This window comes from Diabrotica virgifera, chromosome 2, assembly GCF_917563875.1.
Source record: "Diabrotica virgifera virgifera chromosome 2, PGI_DIABVI_V3a".
NCBI classification, from domain to species: domain Eukaryota; kingdom Metazoa; phylum Arthropoda; class Insecta; order Coleoptera; family Chrysomelidae; genus Diabrotica; species Diabrotica virgifera.
In genome coordinates this window covers 280,066,624-280,084,764 of record NC_065444.1, presented here as the reverse complement: position 1 = coordinate 280,084,764, position 18,141 = coordinate 280,066,624, and the positions used below count along the sequence as shown (strand labels likewise).

Sequence of the window (18,141 nt, the reverse complement as noted above, 5' to 3'; positions counted from 1 at the left end):
CCCCGACAAGTACTCTGTTTTTTGGTTATTTTACATTGAAATATTCGATTTGGAATTTGATGAAGAAGAACCTACTTTTCATTAGCTACAACTCTGCTTATACTGGGTCTGCAGACCTCACGCGTACACTATTTTTTCAGTTTTTTATAAGCTATATATTTTTACTAAGAATATTTTTTTCGCTAGAGTACTTACCATGACTTAGAGTCCATTAACATGTTTTTTTTTTGTTAAAATGAACATATTCACTCGCAAATAACTCGAAAAGTATTGACTGGGTGTTAAAACTCTATAGAACAAAAGTTGCTTAGAATTAGTCATTTTATCCAATTCCGGGTCTATTTTGAACATATATTTTTTCACTCACGAGAAAATATTTTTCACCCCGTATTTCCCAATTTTTGTAAAATGGAGAGGATGTAGAATTGTAAACTTTTTCTTATATAATAATAGACAATTTCAACTACCTATTCCCAAATTTCTTCTTTTATTTTTTTGGAGGTTTTCGTAAAATTTTGTGTTCCCTGATCGGGCTAATTGTTATTAATAAATACCTACACTTCACTGTAATAAGGCCAGTGTAAGTATAACACCAAGATATCTCAGAAATTCTTTAGAGCACTACAATCGTTCACCTAGTTCTCAAATCCGTTGATTCGTAAATAATGAGTTCTGATAATTTTATGGCTTAAGAGGCAGTAGCGATCAACAGATAGGAGCAAACGCGGTCCAAGATTGCAGCTGCAGTTTTGAATATTTTGTCGATATATTTGGCACACATATTCGTAATATAGTAAGGAATGGCGGTACAGAGCCCAATTTGAGAAATATGTTAGAATGTGGAAATTACTCTATAATTAAATATAATATTAAAAAAACGAGTCTGTGCCGCCATGAATAACAAAAAAATACACTTTCTTCAAATAAACTTTTTTATCCCATAACTAGATTTTGTGTCACATTGTATCTACTAAAAATCGATTTTTTATAACAAGAAATCGAACATGACTGACTCGGCAACATTTAGCGCCACTATGAATATAAAAATTATTGTTTTTGATAGTATAATGTCACTGTCAGTGTCGAATTACTGACGTACTGTTGCCTCACTGTTGAAAGTTCGCAGAACTTTCGAAAACCAAAAATATTGATGACGCGGTACTGTTTACTCTTAAGAGGAAACAGTAGCGATCAACAGGTAGCGAAAACGCGTTCTAAGATTGCGGCTGTAATTTTGAATATTTTTTCGAGATATTTGGCACACGTATTTGAAAAATATATTAAAATGTGGAAATTACTCTGTAAATAAATACAATATTAAAAAAAACGAGCCTGTACCGCCATTAAGAAGAACAAAAAAATACACTTTCTTCAAATAAACTTTTTTATCCGATGCCTAGATTTTGTGTCATTTTGGAACCACTAATGAAATAAAAAATTTTAGCAGTTCCAAAATGACAAAATCTAGGCATCGGATAAAAAAGTTTATTTGAAGAAAGTGTATTTTTTTGTTCTTCTTAATGGCGGTACAGGCTCGTTTTTTTAATATTTTAATTAATTACAGAGTAATTTCCACATATTAATATATTTTTCAAATTGGGCTCTGTACCGCCATTCTTTATTATATTACGAATACGTGTGCCAAATATCTCGGAAAAAATATTCAAAAATACAGCCGCAATCTTGGAACGCGTTTTTGCTACCTGTTGATCGCTACTGTTTCCTCTTAATAAATTTGTTTATTCTCTTTACAGGCTCAGTATAGCTTCTCAGTACACATGATAATTCATTTAATTCAATTAACATAAAGCGAATTAAAAGAAAATGGAAGAATATATAAAAAAATATAAATTTTCTTAAATTTTATAGGTGCCCCGTTTTCTCTGACACAGTTTAGTATGTTACAAAGTATTAACATGTTTTTTACATTCTCTAGAAGAATGACTAGCATACATGCAGGAAATATTCAGGAAATTTACGAAATGCCTCTTTCTGCAATTATAAGACCGATCCCACCTGAGTTAGACAACAAGAAAGTAAGGTCTTTAATGGATGCCCTCTCAGATCCAGAGCAAGTTCACAAGGTGCCTCCTATTGATGTTTTGTGGATTACTGGACGTGAAGGGGGTAATTACTATTATAGTTTTGGGGGTTGTCATAGATATGCAGCACATAAACGACTTAATATGGATATGATACGAGTTAAACTTATAAAATCTAATATTGAAAATTTAAGGTATTATTTAGGGTCTAGTACACCTGATCTAAAGTGAAATCTATTGTGATATTTATTAATTTATTGTGAGAGCACTTACTATTCTTTGTACATATTGTTATTATCTATATTTTTAAACTAATAAATGTTAAACTAATTGTCTTTACTTATTTTACTATAAAACACAACCTTTAACTACTTGGGAGTAACAATAGGGAAAACCGGAAAAGAGAGAACAGAGGAAAGAATTCTGATTCTGAAAGGTAAAAAACATATGGAATGAAATGAATAGAAATCTGCTCAGAAGGAAGTAGGTAACAGAACAAAGATGAAGCTATAAGGGACCTTAATACGACATGTTGTTAAATAAGAAGAAAGAGGAAGATAGACTTTTAAAATTTGAAAGAAAAATAATGAAAACGATACTGGGCCATAATGTAACAAGATAGGGAGAAAGAAAAATGAAAACAAATGCCGAAATTGAAGAAGACTTCATCGTCATTCCTCAACCTCTTGCATCCACTGTTGGATATAGATCTTCTTCATTTATCTCAAACTGTTTCCGAAATATGGTTATGTAGTTTTCCAAAAAAATCCAAAACACCGGACCATACTTTATTGGAATGGTTGTAGAAGCTGTCCTAATTGAGCTAGAATGCTGTGAGAGATGTCATTTTGCAGCATTTTTAAAACTCTTTATAGTAATATATACAAAATGATGTTATGATAAACAAGATTTTCTCAAACAAAAAAATATATTTTTTTTCGAAAAAGTACATAATTCAAAATTTTCATAATATTCCTACAAATACATAATACTGTTGTTAATAACATATAAAAATTTTATCATGGGATGATGATGGGTTCAACAAAAAAAAATAAATTTTACACATACAGTACCTACGCACAGTGGTTCCAAATGCCGAAAACGTGGTCATGAACCTTTAAAAGCGTATATTGTTTATACATTTCGGAATTACTTTCGTTCTTAGGGGTTTCTGGCATCGCTGATTACGAATCTGACATTATTTTTTCTGAAAAACAAAATGGCTGATCCAACATGGCGGAAAGAAATTGAAAGCATCAATCAAAACCCAAATTTTTTTGTCAAATTTGGTAATTTAAGGTCGTTGATTACAAATCTAATATTACTTTTTATTAAAACAAAATGGCGGATCCAATATAGTCGAAAGAATTTCGAAAATTTTATTTTAAATGCATATGTGTTTAAAAATTTATATTATAAGGGGTTTTTAAAATTGCTGATCACCAATACATTTTGATTATAAAGTACAATATAGGGCTTTTCATTCACAGTCATTTGTTTCGAGCTTCTGTCATGTGTCACATAATATATCTACGTCATACGTTATTGGTAATACCAATAATACAAATCAAAGACGTATGTCTTAGATATATTAATATTATATGACACATGACAGAAGCTCGAAACAAATGACAATCGATGAAAAGCCCTATTCAGAATCATTAGGTACTTATGTACTACAACTACCCATAAATACTCCACAATCGCCAGAATCATGTAATATGCGTCATTTTCCACTTTTGTATTCAAACAACTGCCAGCAATGCATAGGCAGCTAAACCAAAGTGATTCTGTATCTTCTTACAATATATTTTACGACTAATAAACATTAGTCGCAGAATTATGCAGAATTTTGTACTTTTTGAATGTATTTTTACAAAACTTTGATTATTTCAAGTATATTTTCACTATTTATGCGGTAACAAATTTAAGGCATTTATTGTTACTAAAATTTAAGCCAACTTACATCTTACATTACTACATACTTAAAAAAGAAGAATCTGCTTTATAGCTATAAAATTGATAAAGCACAAATCGTTTTACAGCGTTTTCAATATACGCGTTCTTTTAGACTTTCTCTGCCGGCCAATATAACCTCGGACATGGCTCACTTGTTCCTGAGCTGTGAACCACAATACATCCAGTCTGATCCTTATACTTGCGTATTACGACTTTACGATAGTATGAGAAAACAACTGTAAACATGAAAATCCCTAGATAGGGACTTTTTTCTTCGCCTCATGACCACGTTTTCAGCATTTGGAACCACTGTGCTACGGTGCAAATGAAAGGAATAAATTCGTAATGTCGCAAGCTGTCGACTTTAGGAAAAATCCCGAAATAGGTCGATTTTTATTTTTAAATTTTAATTTTTTGACATATATATCATACTAGTGACGTCATCCATCTGGGCGTGATGACGTAATCGATAATTTTTTTAAATGAGACTATAGGTCGTGTGTTAGCTCATTTTAAAGTTTATTTAATTCTCTGTTCAGTAATATAAACAATATAACATAAATATTTATACAGGGTGGCAAAAAAATTTTTTTATTAAATTATTTGACTAAAAAGAAGAATGTATGTAATTTATCTGTTTCTGGCAACAGTAACATATATTTTAAATTAAATAAATTACATATCATTTCCTTTTTGTCAATTAATTTAATTTAAAAATAAAACTGTTTTTGCCACCCTGTATAAATAATTATATTATTGTTTATTAATTACTGAATAACCTTTCAGATGAGCTAGCACACGCCACCTAGTCTTATTTAAAAAATCATCGATTACGTCATCACGCCCAGATGGATGACGTCACTGGTATGATATATATGCCAAAAAATTACAATTAAAAAGCAAAATTGACCTGTTTCGGGATTTTTCCTTAAAGTCGCCAGCTTGCGACATTACGAATTTATTCCTTTCATTTGCACCGTACTGTATGTGTAAAATTTATTTTTTTTTTATGTTGAGCCCATCACCGTCCCAGGATAAAAATTTTATACAGCAGGAAAAATGAAAGAATATCCATGAACGAACATATAAAACACGCTGTATTTTCCTGTCACCGTGTCACAAAGAAAATTGTCCAGTGCAAGTACATGTAATAATTATTGTTACATGTACTTGCACTGAACAATTTTCTTTGTGACACGGTGACAGGAAAATACAGCGTGTTTTATATGTTCGTTGACTCTAATTTACCTGGTCTGACTCTAATTTACTCTCTTTTAACGTGGATAAGACAGTAATTATCCTATAAAAGTGCTCTTCAACCCCTGCTTGTTAATAACAGCCAGATCTCTACCGTTGATTCTGTAAAATTTCTTGGTATTTTTTTAGACAGCAACCTCAAATGGTCCCTTCATATCGATGTGTTAAGTAAGAAACTCGCCTCAGCCTGCTATGCTATAAGATCTGTTTCGAAAGAACTCAATTTAGCATCTTCTAAACTAACATATTTTTCTTTGTTCGAGTCTCATCTTCGATATGGTCTTCCTTTTTGGGGTTCTAGTACAGCTGCCCAATTAGATGTTATTTTTAAATTACAAAAAAGAGCAATAAGGTATCTGTTTGGCCTCAGAAGAACAACACATTGCAGAAGTTACTTCAAAGATCACGGCATTTTAACCCTTACATCTTTATATATTTTAGAAACTGTTTGCTTAATTCGTAAACACATGCATGTCTTTCCAGCAAGGCCTCGTCATGACTACTCCACCAGAAATTCAAATTTTGATGTCTATTTACCGATCCCGTCCTCTGAGTTAGTAAAGAAATCTATATTATATTCCGCAAAAAAACTATACAACCATCTTCCTTTACAACTCAAATCTGCAACATCTTTCCCCAAGTTCCGTAAAATGACAAAAGCTCATCTATCTAAAAGACCATATTATTCAGTAGAAGAGTTTCTTAATGACTAACTAAGAAATTACAGTAATGTACAAGTAACCAAACTTATCTATATTTGGGTGTCACATGCAGCAGCTTAAACTTATTAGTTCCTATGTCTATAAATAGTTTACTTTGTTGTATATTCACTTTGCAATTTCTATAAATTGTTGCAAATATATCGATTTTGTTTTTTTTTCTTTACTTTATTAACTTATATTTTGTATTTATGTATATTTTTTTTTATATTGACGATTTATCAAATTTCAGAAAATTGTATTTGTTATTGTTATTGTTAGATATTATTTATTTATTTTTTCTGACTTTAATTAAGCTTTGTCCATAAAATTTGTATTTTCAGTGACAATAAAGCATATTTCTATTCTATTCTATTCTATTCTATTCTATTCTATTCGTTCATGGGTATTCTTTCATTTTTCCGACTGTATGTTATTAACAACAGTACTATGTATTTGTAGGAATATTATGAAAATTTTAAATTATGTACTTTTTGGAAAAAAACAACCAAATATATTTTTTTGTTTGAGAAACATTTGTTTGTCATAACATCATGCTGTATATATCACTGTAAAGAGCTTTAAAAATGCTGCAAAATGACACCTCTCCCAGCATTCTAGCTTAATCAGGACAGCTTCTACAACCATTCAAATAAAGTATGGTCGCGGTGTTTTGGATTTTTTTGGAAAACTTTACATAAACACAGTTCGGAAACGGCTAGAGATAAAAATTTAAAAATTTGTATTTTTCTTCACCTAATCATCCACTATGAGTACTCTAAATTTTAACAAAATCTAAATCCACAAGGAAAAGAAAATATTTTCCTGTAGTTGGCTGTATACCATCAATCACAAAAATTGGAAGAAATCCTTGGTAAAAGGTATAAAATTTTATTAAAATCCCTTTAAGGGCTACATCACAACAAAACGTTTTCGATTTTTACAAAAAATCATCATCAGTGTTAGATAAACTGGATGCTAGCTGAGCCACCAAAGATGATTTTTTATAAAAATCGAAAACGTTTTGTTGTGATGTAGCCCTTTAAAGGGATTTTAATAAAATGTTATACATTTTACAAAGGATTTGTTCCAAAATCTAAATAGGTCAGGAAAAAAATTATTTCAAAGTGTGTTGATTTGACCTGGAATAGCTCATGAGTCTTTTGGTCCACCTTTTTATAATCCAAATGTGCTACTGTCCAGCCCATCTCCATTTGGCTTGTGCAGTTTTTTCTGACATTTTGAACGCCATGGCGTTAGATATAATTCCTAGGGATTGCAATGCTTAATGAATGAATGTTTGTTTTCTATCAAATTTAAAAATTTGACAATAGCCAATAAAAAAATATTCTCTTATTATTTTGTTAGTATTCCTCTTAGAAATTAACAAATATAATGTAATAAATTAATATAATGCACCTACTATGTACAATACTAAAACTCCCTTGTAGTACCTAGTTATCTTTTAGAATAAAAATCTTTTGTAATAGGTGTAAAAAAAATAGTTGACCTCATTGTTTTGATTGACATAAATGATGTAAATTGAAAACCTTTTTCATATTCTTGATGGCATATCGATCGTCAAGATTCGTTTAATTAATTAATTTGTGTGTGTTCTAGAGAAAACCTGACAATAATACGAGTAATTACGTTTGGCACGATATAGACACATATACATACTTAGTGATTTATTGCTAGGTACTATATTAGGAAGCATTAATTATTATTAATTTTTTCACGTACTTACCTATGATAGATCTTATACTCAACAATTGAATATTCATCTCCTTTTTTGACACTCGTGTGAAAAAATACGACTGAAAAAAAATCATTGATTTCACATAAAAATCTTTTCCAGATATTTGAAGGTTCTGAAAGGTATATGAAGGGCAGTCGATGAAAAAGCCATGAAGAAGTAGGTATAGCTGATATTGCTTTCTTTTTTTCTTCTTCACCTTATGTCCGTTCCGCAAACTGATTCTCGAAGCGTGAACATGTAGGTACCGTCATTCAAAGCGCTAGAGAACTTCCTTATCGTAAAACTACCTAATTAACTATTAATTCTTAGCATCAAAAAATTGTTAAAGTAAAAAGTAACAAAAACTAAGTGATTAGTGAAACAAACAAAAGAAATATGTTCCCTTCGGGAAATTTATTAGGATTTGATAATAATGGTCAGCCAATTTATCAACAAATGAATACTATACAGGATGTCCCAACAATAAATAACCAGATCCCCTTCATCAATGATGTGATTGCTGACCACTCCAGAAGATACATGAATCGCAGCGCAGACCATCCAAACCATCTCATAGACGAACTATTCAACTCCCCACTGGTTGATAGACGTCTAAAAAGACTTTGGCCAGAAGACCTAGCTGCTAGGTAAATTCCAGAGAGTCGTCAATGGACGACAGCTGCCACAAGCCAAGAACATACATCATAATATTTACTTATTACTGTATTGAAGTAGATTTTAAATTAGCAATAAATAAATAACAAAAAAACTTGTCCGTTGCGAATGTTGGCAATTAACATGGCTATTCTGACTTTATTTACGGCTGATCTGCCTAGTTCGACAGATGACCCGCACCATTGCAGCAAGTTTTGGAGCCACGTAGTGTCTCCTCTTCCCTGGACCCGTCCTGCTCTCTGTATTCTCTTGAATGATTAGCTGTAGTACACTTATTGTCACTTATACACTTATTACGTCACCCAAGTATTTCAAGTTTCTTTTCTTTATGTAGGTATTCCTACCTCTTTCTCCTTAGCTATCCGGCGTAGTACCTCCTCGTTGGTCACGTGCTTGGTTCATGATAGGTAACTATATACCTAATATACATCGGTAAGCTCACATTTCGAAGGCCTCTACTTTCTTAATTAATGTTGCGGTCATTGTCCATGCCTCCATTCCGTATAACAAAACCGGAAATAGATAATATTTGTAATCAAACTATTTTAGATGGGAAATAAGCCACAATTGAACTATTTTTTTTTGAAGTTATACTTCTTTAGGCGCGATTGAGATTGAGGGTGAATTTATATTGATCTGCGCGCATGCGCACACCGACAGTTTGGTATTAGTCTTTATACGGGCTCTGATTGGGTGTTGAAATGATCTGTCAATAATTGTTCAATATGGAGGTTATCGGTAAACAAAAATGTTGTATAATATAGTATTTTGACTACAAAAGCGATATTACGTAGGTCAAAATTTTTGACGTAAGAGAACTGTCAAAACATTAGAATGTGACTTTTCATTATTGCCATGCTTATAATAAACATGGCAATAATGAAAAGTCACATTCTAATGTTTTGACAGTTCTCTTACGTCAAAAATTTTGACCTACGTAATATCGCTTTTGTAGTAAAAATACTATATATTAGTTTTTATTGTTGTGAGGACAGAAATAAAATCAAATTTATAATTATAGTGACTTTTTAAATAGTTTTGAAAAGCCACAGGTACGTAATTCTAAATGTTTCAGTTGTATTCCAATAAAAAATTATCTTCATACCTATTTGGAAAATGTAAAAAAAAATAATGTACTTACCTAGTACTTGCTATGCTATACCCCTAGTAGGCAATGCTTTAATTTACATAATCTGATTACGAACAAACTTTCTACAAATTTTCATCTAATGTATTGTTTTCTTACTGTATATATTGTTGTATTTTAATTCGACAAAAATCAAACTAATAAAAATTCATATAAACAAAATGTCAAAAAGTTGTTCAGTTTGTGTATATTCCCACATGACGTATACGCGAAGGTGGTGCAGTTTGAAATCGCTTCGATTCTCGTACGGCGGGATACACGGGAAGTAGGTTCAAGCCCAATGCAAGTTATATCATTTTTTTATTTTTTTTTATAGATTTTATGATTGTAAGTATATTATTATATAATTTTTTTCAGAAAATACGTATTTAAATAAAATTTTTGGCAACAATTATTGTTCAGAAATCATTTGTGGCATTTTTCAATGTGTTTGTGTGTGTTTTATTCTTTTATTTTTTTAATTTTTGGTATTGTTTTAATAAAAATTTTTGGAAAGTAGTAGAGAAACTGTTTAAAGTATATTGATTTCGTTGAAATCATATAATAGAAGTATAACTTCTTACGTGCGTACAAAGTACACACATTCTTTTTTTTTTAATTTAACAAACAATTTTTTTAGTTAAATTGTGGCTTATTTCCCATCTAAAATAGTTTGATTCCAAAAAAATGCCACAAAGACTGCTATAGGTAAAAATTCGCTTCATGCTACTGAACGACGCTTTTGCTTTTTCTATTTTTATACGTATCTCCTTCGCTTGATCCCAACTTTAACTGTTGTTCCTATGTAAGTGTACGCATCCACGTGTCCAAATCTTTGATTGTCTAATATCAGCTGTCTTGCTCGTTGTTGGATTTTGCTTACTAGCATCCATTTGGTTTTTGTGATGTTCAGTTTGAGCCCGTATTGTGCACTTGTTCTTTGTGTCTTACCCATCGGGCAACTCAGCTCTTCCATGTTACTCGCGAGAATCACAGTGTCGTCAGCATACCTTAAACCTTGAGTATTGATTACACGTAACGAGTATTGTAGCGAGACAGTGTTCTCGGCCGAGTGCTCGTTTGGTATAAACATACTAACGAGTACTTGGCCGAGCACTCGACCCAGTCATAAAATATGGCGAGACAGTCGCTCGGATCTTGTTCTATTTACTAGGCCGAGTCTTCGACCTCCCACCCTTCAATCGTATACTATCCAATCCACTCGGTATGTGTAAACAACACTCGCTGTGCAACTGTGCACATTACCACTTCATCAGAGGATACGACTTGTGTTAATAAATGTGATTTGTGATTCTCAAAAATATTCAACAAATGGAACTCAGATAGGACAATAAAATTTAGTTCAGTTGTATAAGTATAAGTCACACCCGTGCTTATGAAATTTCAAATCTTTGGAGTATAAAACTAAACAAAATCGCGATGCAGCATATGTATCAATCGTAGAAGAAATAAATATTGTTGGTTTTAAAACTCAAGAAGTCAAATAAAATAAAAAATTTAAATTCGACATATAGATAAGAAATAAAAAAATCAATGAATCGAAGAAATCGGGAGCAGCGACATTTGGTCTTCTTAAAATCCATTGTCCATAGTCCAAAGACGGTTATCTACTTCTCATAATCCGTCAATTCTTGTATAAGCAGTTTATCCAAATTATACAAAATATAATGTGCAACATCTTCACGTCTGCCCCCCCTGAAAATTTTTATATGGGCGCCCATGGTATAAGCCGTTTGATATATTTTTATTGTTAGCTTTACAATCCATAAGTACACTCTCCTTGTTTTTGTGAATCGAAACTGAACTGACTTACCTCCAAATTCAAAAATTGCCAAATACGTATAAACCATCTCTCGCCCTCACCACTGTCTCGGCCTAGTAACAGTTTCCTGTCTCGCCACTGTAATCGTTACGTGTAATCAAGCCATTATGCTATTAATTATTTCTCCATTTACCTTATATGTCCTCTGTGCTTTACTCTAGCTGTCTTAATACTTCTTCCGAGTATATGTTAAAGAGTTCTTCAATAAAACTTATAGACCATAAAAGTTTTTTAATTTTAAGAGTTTCCAAATTAAAATACCGGGTGGACCAAAAGTCAGTTAACGCTATCAAAAAAAGTCACGCGCAAGTTTGCGGCGTCTCCAAGAAAATATATCATGCACTGTGAAGGTCCTTGCAAATAATCCACAGTTACAAGGTGTTCGATATTTTCAGCAAGACGGTGCACCGCCTCATTACGGATTGCAAGTTCGTGAGTTTCTATTAAATGACCCGTTAGTGATTAAATAGGGAGAAAAGACACAATTTAATGGCCCGCGCGTTCGCCAGATTTGACGTCCTGTGATTTTGCTTTGCGGGGAGTACTTAAAGATAAAGTTTTTGCCAATTTGAAGTTCTCCGTGCCAATTTGGAAGTCTGTAACTGTAGAGACTTATTCTTTCACAGAGGTGTAACCAGGATGATCCTAAGGGGGGGTTACATCTACTTGAAGGTCTCTGGGGGTATAGAATAATAATGGTGTTAAGCGTATAGAGCTCAAAGTACATCCAAAACGGGGGGTTAGAACCCCCAAAACCACCCCCTGGTTACGCCTATGTTCTTTCACTGTGTATAAGCGTTGCCAAAAATGTATTGATGAAGGTGGTTTACATTTTGACCATAAAATGTAAAATATGCACTTCTTTGTACCTACTTATTTACAATGAACAATAAACAATAAACGTTTTTTTTACTTCAGTTATTTTTGCTTTTATTAATATACAAAACTTAAATAGTTCACAATCACATTTACAAATCAACTCCGCATATAGTCATCCTTACATAGCCAAAATAAAAACATTGCTCTCTCAAATGCAAAAAACTAGAAAATTTATTTTTGTGTGGGTGAAAGCACACTCAGGTATCAAATTCAATGAACAAGTTGATAAAGCGGCTAAAGAAAGCATACAGTTGGGAGAAGATGTTACACCCTTATTAACATTAGATGAGAGAATAAATATTGCTAAGGATAATTTATATAAAAAATGGTCTAAACAATACAAACATTTTATTTTGACAAAAGGCACAAGATATACATTGCTAGAACCCGATATTCGAAAAAATTACTGGGCCTAGCTTCCGTGCACTGTAGATATCTACATGTCGCTTTCTATCGATATTTGAATATCAAAATATTTGAATTTTTAGCTTTAATTGAATTATTTTCTAGTTTTGCTAGGTTATACTCTAATTGATAAACTAGAGCAAAACTAGAAAATAATTAAATTAAAGCTAAAAATTCATATATTTTGATATTCAAATACCGATAGAAAGCGACATGTAGATATCTACAGTGCGCGGAATCTAGGCCCTGGTTTAAAAATTACGATTATCCGAGAAGTTCCATAACAACCATATCTCGGATGAAATTTGGACATGCTTGCCATCCGGCACATTTATACAAAATAAAAATAATTGATAACAATCTTTGTGATATTTGCAATGAAACGACGGACTTGGATCATATATTTTTTAATTGTAAGAAGTACACACATCAGTCGGACATTCTTACAAAAAATTTAAGAAGTTTAAACGTTTACGGTCCCTATAATGCTATGTATCTTTTGGCACTGAGTGATAAACGTATTTTTGATTTTATTTTGTTTTTCCTATATGACTGTAAAATTAAGTTATAGAATTACTAGATTAGGGTTGTAACCTTAAATGTCTTTCCTTTTGATTGCCTACATGCCTGCCTTACCGTGTGGGATGGGTATATAAGTAATCAACAATTATTAAGAAAAAAGAAAACCCTTGAATGAGAAAAGTGTGACCCTTGTCCTTATCCCAAAATTTTTATTAAGATTAATTTAGCAAAAATTTACTTTGAAAATAAAATGTTTATTATATCTATTCCTAACAAAAAGGTCGGTCAGACTTAGATAACCTTAACTTAGTTTACTAATTAGATAGTTTAGATAAGATATATTATGTTTATATATGTACTATTTACTTTATTTGTGGTCGCATGGTCTAATCCTAAAGCCAATAAAAAAATATACAAAACGGTTAACTGACTTTTGGTCCACCCGGTACAGAAACAATTGACCGAGATAATTGCAAAAAACCCTTGTTTTAGTAGTAATTTATAAATGTTAATAACTCTGTTTTTTGCATAATTTAATATATTTATATTTTAAATATAAATGGCCAAACTATTTATATTTATACTAGATTGACAGTGTAATATGTATCACTGTGCCGTTGACTTAAAAAAGTTCAGGTCATATTCAAATTTTACTTGTAGGTATTTACTTCATAAATTGTGATTTACATATTAAGTATTCATGTATTCGATTTTTTGAATTGTAAATACGATGAATGTATATACAGTTCTATTTTAAAACTATCAGTGCATGTAAATGCATCTAAAAAATATCTGTATACTTGATTATATTGGCTCGTGTTATAAGCTGTTTAGTTCGGTCAAAGTTTTTATTTAAATTTTTACCTTCTATACCAATATTTTTCTTCTTATTATACTATACATCGCGTGTTAAAAGAAGCCGGGCGGTCAAATATTTCGCGTTTACATCGGATCGTAAAACTGAAAAACACATCTTCAATATTTTTTAAAAACGACACCAAACCTTCCATCTCAACCCCCTACAGGAATATTTTTAAATACCTAATATTTTTAAAATTGAATAAAGTGATTTTATTATTTACCTATTTTTTTTTATAGATTTTAATAAAATTGAAAAAGTTTACATGTTGTATACAACGGACTACATAATGATATTAACATAGTGAGAAATCTCTATTGGAACCAACAGGCTGTTGTATTAGATAGAAATAGCAGGGATGCGCAACAAATAAGTAGAGGAGTGAGACAGGGCTGTGTAATTTTACCATTACTATTTAATATACAGGGTGTTTGGTAAAGAATGGGCCATAGCTTAACCTTAGATTCTTGAGCTTAAAATAGGTCGATTTAAGCTAACTTACCTCAGTACAAAAGTTTATAATAACCGAGATACAGGGTGTCAAAGTTAAACTTTTATTTTATTTATTTTTGAATATTTCCTGACAGGCATGGGACAACAACACGAAATTTGGTAAGTGGTGCTGGTCTAAAGATTGTGAGACCTCTAAAGATTGTCTTTTCGGATAGTGGTTTGGCACATATTTGCTTAAAAAATCGTAAATTGATTAATAACCTCAACTTGCAAATAAGAGCTGACTTAACAGTTTTACAGCGTAATCAACTAAAAAAAGCTCACGAGGAACTAGCTCAGCGTTCTCAAGTTGAGCAGGATCTTCACATTCAGTATATAAAAGGCATTCCTTGTGTTGTTCAACAAAAAACTAAAGAAAACAACAGAAATACCTCAAAAAACTAAATGTCTACTATCATAATGCGGGGGGGTTGAGAACCAAATTAACAGAACTTCGTAATGCTGTCGATGCCTGTGTGTATGATGTCATAGTTTTTGTGGAGTCTTGGCTTAACGAGAATTACTTATTAGCAGAATTAGGCTTTGTTGATTTTAATGTATTTAGGCAGGATAGGAACCAATTAAATACGGGAAAGATCAGAGGTGGTGGCACATTAATTGCAGTTAGGAGAAATATTAAATCAAAATTAGTACATACCAGTAACTCAAATCTAGAAAATATTTTTGTTCACATTTCAACTGGCAGGAAAAATATTGTTCTGGGTGCAGTTTATATCCCTCCAGGGTCACCGGTGACTGTATATGAAGAATATTCCTCGGCGGCCTCAGATCTTGTGGGTGTTTATACAAATTGTGAATTTGTGATTTGCGGTGATTTTAAGTTACCACAAGCTATCTGGGTTAATTCCGAGGATGGTTTGCAGGTTGAGGGAGCAGCATCTATAACATCCGCTAATATTTTGTGTGCCTGTTGCAACTATCTTAACCTTAAGCAGGTGAATTCCTTATCAAATAGTTTTGGTGTGTTTCTAGATCTTATTTTTTCAAATATGTGTAGTGTTGTAGTTAATTATGCTTCTGAAAACCTGTCCACCATAACAGAGCATCACCCAGCATATGAGTTTATCATCCCTCTTAAAAGTGATTTAGATTTAAAATATGACGTTTTTTACTACGATTTTAAGAACTGTGATTTTAATGCTATTAACAACTATTTAGCTAGCATATCCTGGGATCATACACTTGATCATGGTGACATTAACAAATGTGTGGAATATTTTTATAATGTTTTGTACTCTGCTATTGATCATTTTGTCCCGATTAAACATTTTAAGTCATCTAACTTTCCATCTTGGTTTAGCAGGGAATTACAGAGGCTAATCATTGATAAGAAAAAAGCACATTGTAAATTTAAGCAGACTGGGAATTATGAGGACTATCAATTATTTTCACAAAGTAGAGATAGATGTAAAATTTTACGCAATGAATGTCACAACAACTACATAATGAGAATAAATACAGAATTGTCCGTTAACCCTAGTCTGTTCTATAAACATGTGAATAATTTACGGAGATCAAGTGCATATCCTAATAGTATGTTTCTTGATAATGAGACTGCCGACAGTGGTCAAGAAATTGTAAATTTATTCTCAAAACATTTTGCTTTATCATATAAAAACAATGATGGGGAGATTCCTGACTATAACTTTAATTATAGTTTGGATCTTAATACAGTGCAATTTTCTTTAACAGAGGTCTTTGATGGTATAAATAGTTTGCAGAGTAGGTATTCACATGGCCCAGATGGTATTCCCTCTGTGCTGCTGAAGAAATGTGTTTGTACGTTGAGCCAACCCTTGCTGCATGTGTTTAACTTGTCCATTTCCACTGGTGTTTTTCCCGACTTTTGGAAAGTCAGCTTTCTTACACCTATCCATAAAAGTGGCAATAAGAGTGACGTTCGTAACTATCGAGGGATTAGCATACTATCAGCTATTCCTAAGCTTTTTGATAAATTCTTTTCCACCCATCTATTCTGGCACTGTCGCAAAATATTAAATGACGAGCAGCATGGATTTTCTCAAGGTAGATCCATCGTGACCAACCTTTTAACGTATCAGTTTGACCTGTTGAATGCCTTTGAGAGCTCCAAACAGGTAGACAGTGTTTACACGGACTTCTCGAGGGCATTCGATAGAGTTAGTCATAAACATATTGTTGCCAAACTAAGTGCAATGGGTTTGGGTGAGAGCCTTGTAAGATTTTCTTATAGTTTGTTAACTGGGCGTACTCAGTTCGTTCGGATTAACAATTACTTATCTAGCGAGATTCAGGTGCTTTCAGGTGTTCCACAGGGGTCTCACTCAGGCCCTGTCTTGTTTAACTTGTTTATTAGAGACCTGAGTACTATAATATTACATTCTGCAATTCTGGCCTTTGCGGACGATTTCAAATTTTATAAGGTTATTGAGTCCGAACTGGACACTGTCATGCTACAAAAGGATCTAAATAACTTATGTGTATGGTGTACTGATAATGGTCTAGAATTAAATGTTAAAAAATGCTTTAGTATTACCTTCAGTCGCTCTAACAATACCATTGTAAAAACGTATATATTGAACAATACTGTTATTGAATCTGTGGACTGTATTAAAGACTTAGGTGTTTTGTTTGACAAAAAATTAACTTTTATACCACATATTACAGACAGGATTAATAGGAGTATGCGAAATCTTGGATTTATAACACGTAATAGTTCTCAACTGTCACCGAATTGTTTTTTAAGATTATATGTTTCTTTTGTGCGCTCATTGCTGGAATATGCCTCAATTATATGGTCACCTTACTATGATTGTCACATTAGAAATATTGAGTCCGTCCAGAAAACATTTCTTCGTTCTTTGGCATTTCGAGCTAATATCAATATTTGTCAGGGTTTTAACATTAATTATGATCTGGTTAACCAAACATTTAAATTGGATAGCTTGGAAGTAAGAAGGGCTAAATCAGATTTAACAATTATTTATAAAATATTAAATGGTCTATATCATTGCCCAACTATCTTACAAGCTATAAGCCTCAATACTGTCCAAAGACGGGTTTCCCCAATTTTTCGCATACCTTATCATAATACGAACTATTGCTTTTACTCCCCATTGTCACGCACCTTGCGTCTAATTAATCATAATCAAAACAGTCTTGATCCATTTGTGGACAGTCTTCGTGTATTTAAAAGAAGCATACATAATTCAGTAACTGAAGTAAAGCACTAAGTTCCTATAATTTATTAATTATTTATTATTGTTACTAATTTAATTTTATTGGTTTTTATTGTTGTCGTTTTTATTATCTTTTGTTATTTTAGGTTAAAATTGGTTATCTTTACTGTTTACCATAATATTTCATTTTTTTTTTATACATTTTTTGTAAATTGGCTCTGCCGTTTATTGAATAAATAAATAAATAAAATATTGTATAATCTACTAAATTATGTTAAACAAACGTTTCTGGCTACTACCAGAGACGTACGACGCGGGAACGTGAATGGATGGAAGCTTTTGAGATGTGGCTTTTTTAGGAGAATATTGAAAATACCGTAGACCGATCATATTACGAACAAAATGGTGTTGCACAGAATTAGAAGAGACAGAATTTTTTGATCACCATTAAAAAGACAAAAACAGCA

General features: G+C 32.2%; 2 protein-coding genes across 7 annotated transcripts in view; one reads left to right on the top strand and one right to left on the bottom strand.

Annotated features, from left to right (window-relative positions):
* LOC114332110 (sulfiredoxin-1) overlaps positions 1 to 2,377 on the top strand; it is a 38,943-nt gene extending 36,566 nt beyond the window's left edge. For 3 of the 6 annotated variants that reach the window (XM_050644704.1, XM_028281838.2, XM_050644703.1), the window contains exon 2: positions 1,937 to 2,377. In XM_050644704.1, the coding sequence (XP_050500661.1) occupies positions 1,941 to 2,273 (333 nt within the window). In that variant the 5' untranslated portion in view covers positions 1,937 to 1,940 and the 3' untranslated portion in view covers positions 2,274 to 2,377. Of the gene's footprint in view, positions 1 to 1,869 lie in introns of all 6 variants that reach the window. The other 3 variants (XM_050644701.1, XM_028281840.2, XM_050644702.1) reach the window with 1 other exon arrangement.
* The window catches only part of LOC114332108 (MATH and LRR domain-containing protein PFE0570w), a 110,269-nt gene extending 102,312 nt beyond the window's left edge, over positions 1 to 7,957 (bottom strand). Inside the window, exon 1 of the mRNA XM_028281833.2 lies at positions 7,704 to 7,957. The gene's annotated coding sequence lies outside the window, so the exon portion shown is untranslated. The remainder of the gene's footprint in view (positions 1 to 7,703) is intronic.
* Between the last annotated feature and the right edge of the window lie 10,184 nt (positions 7,958 to 18,141).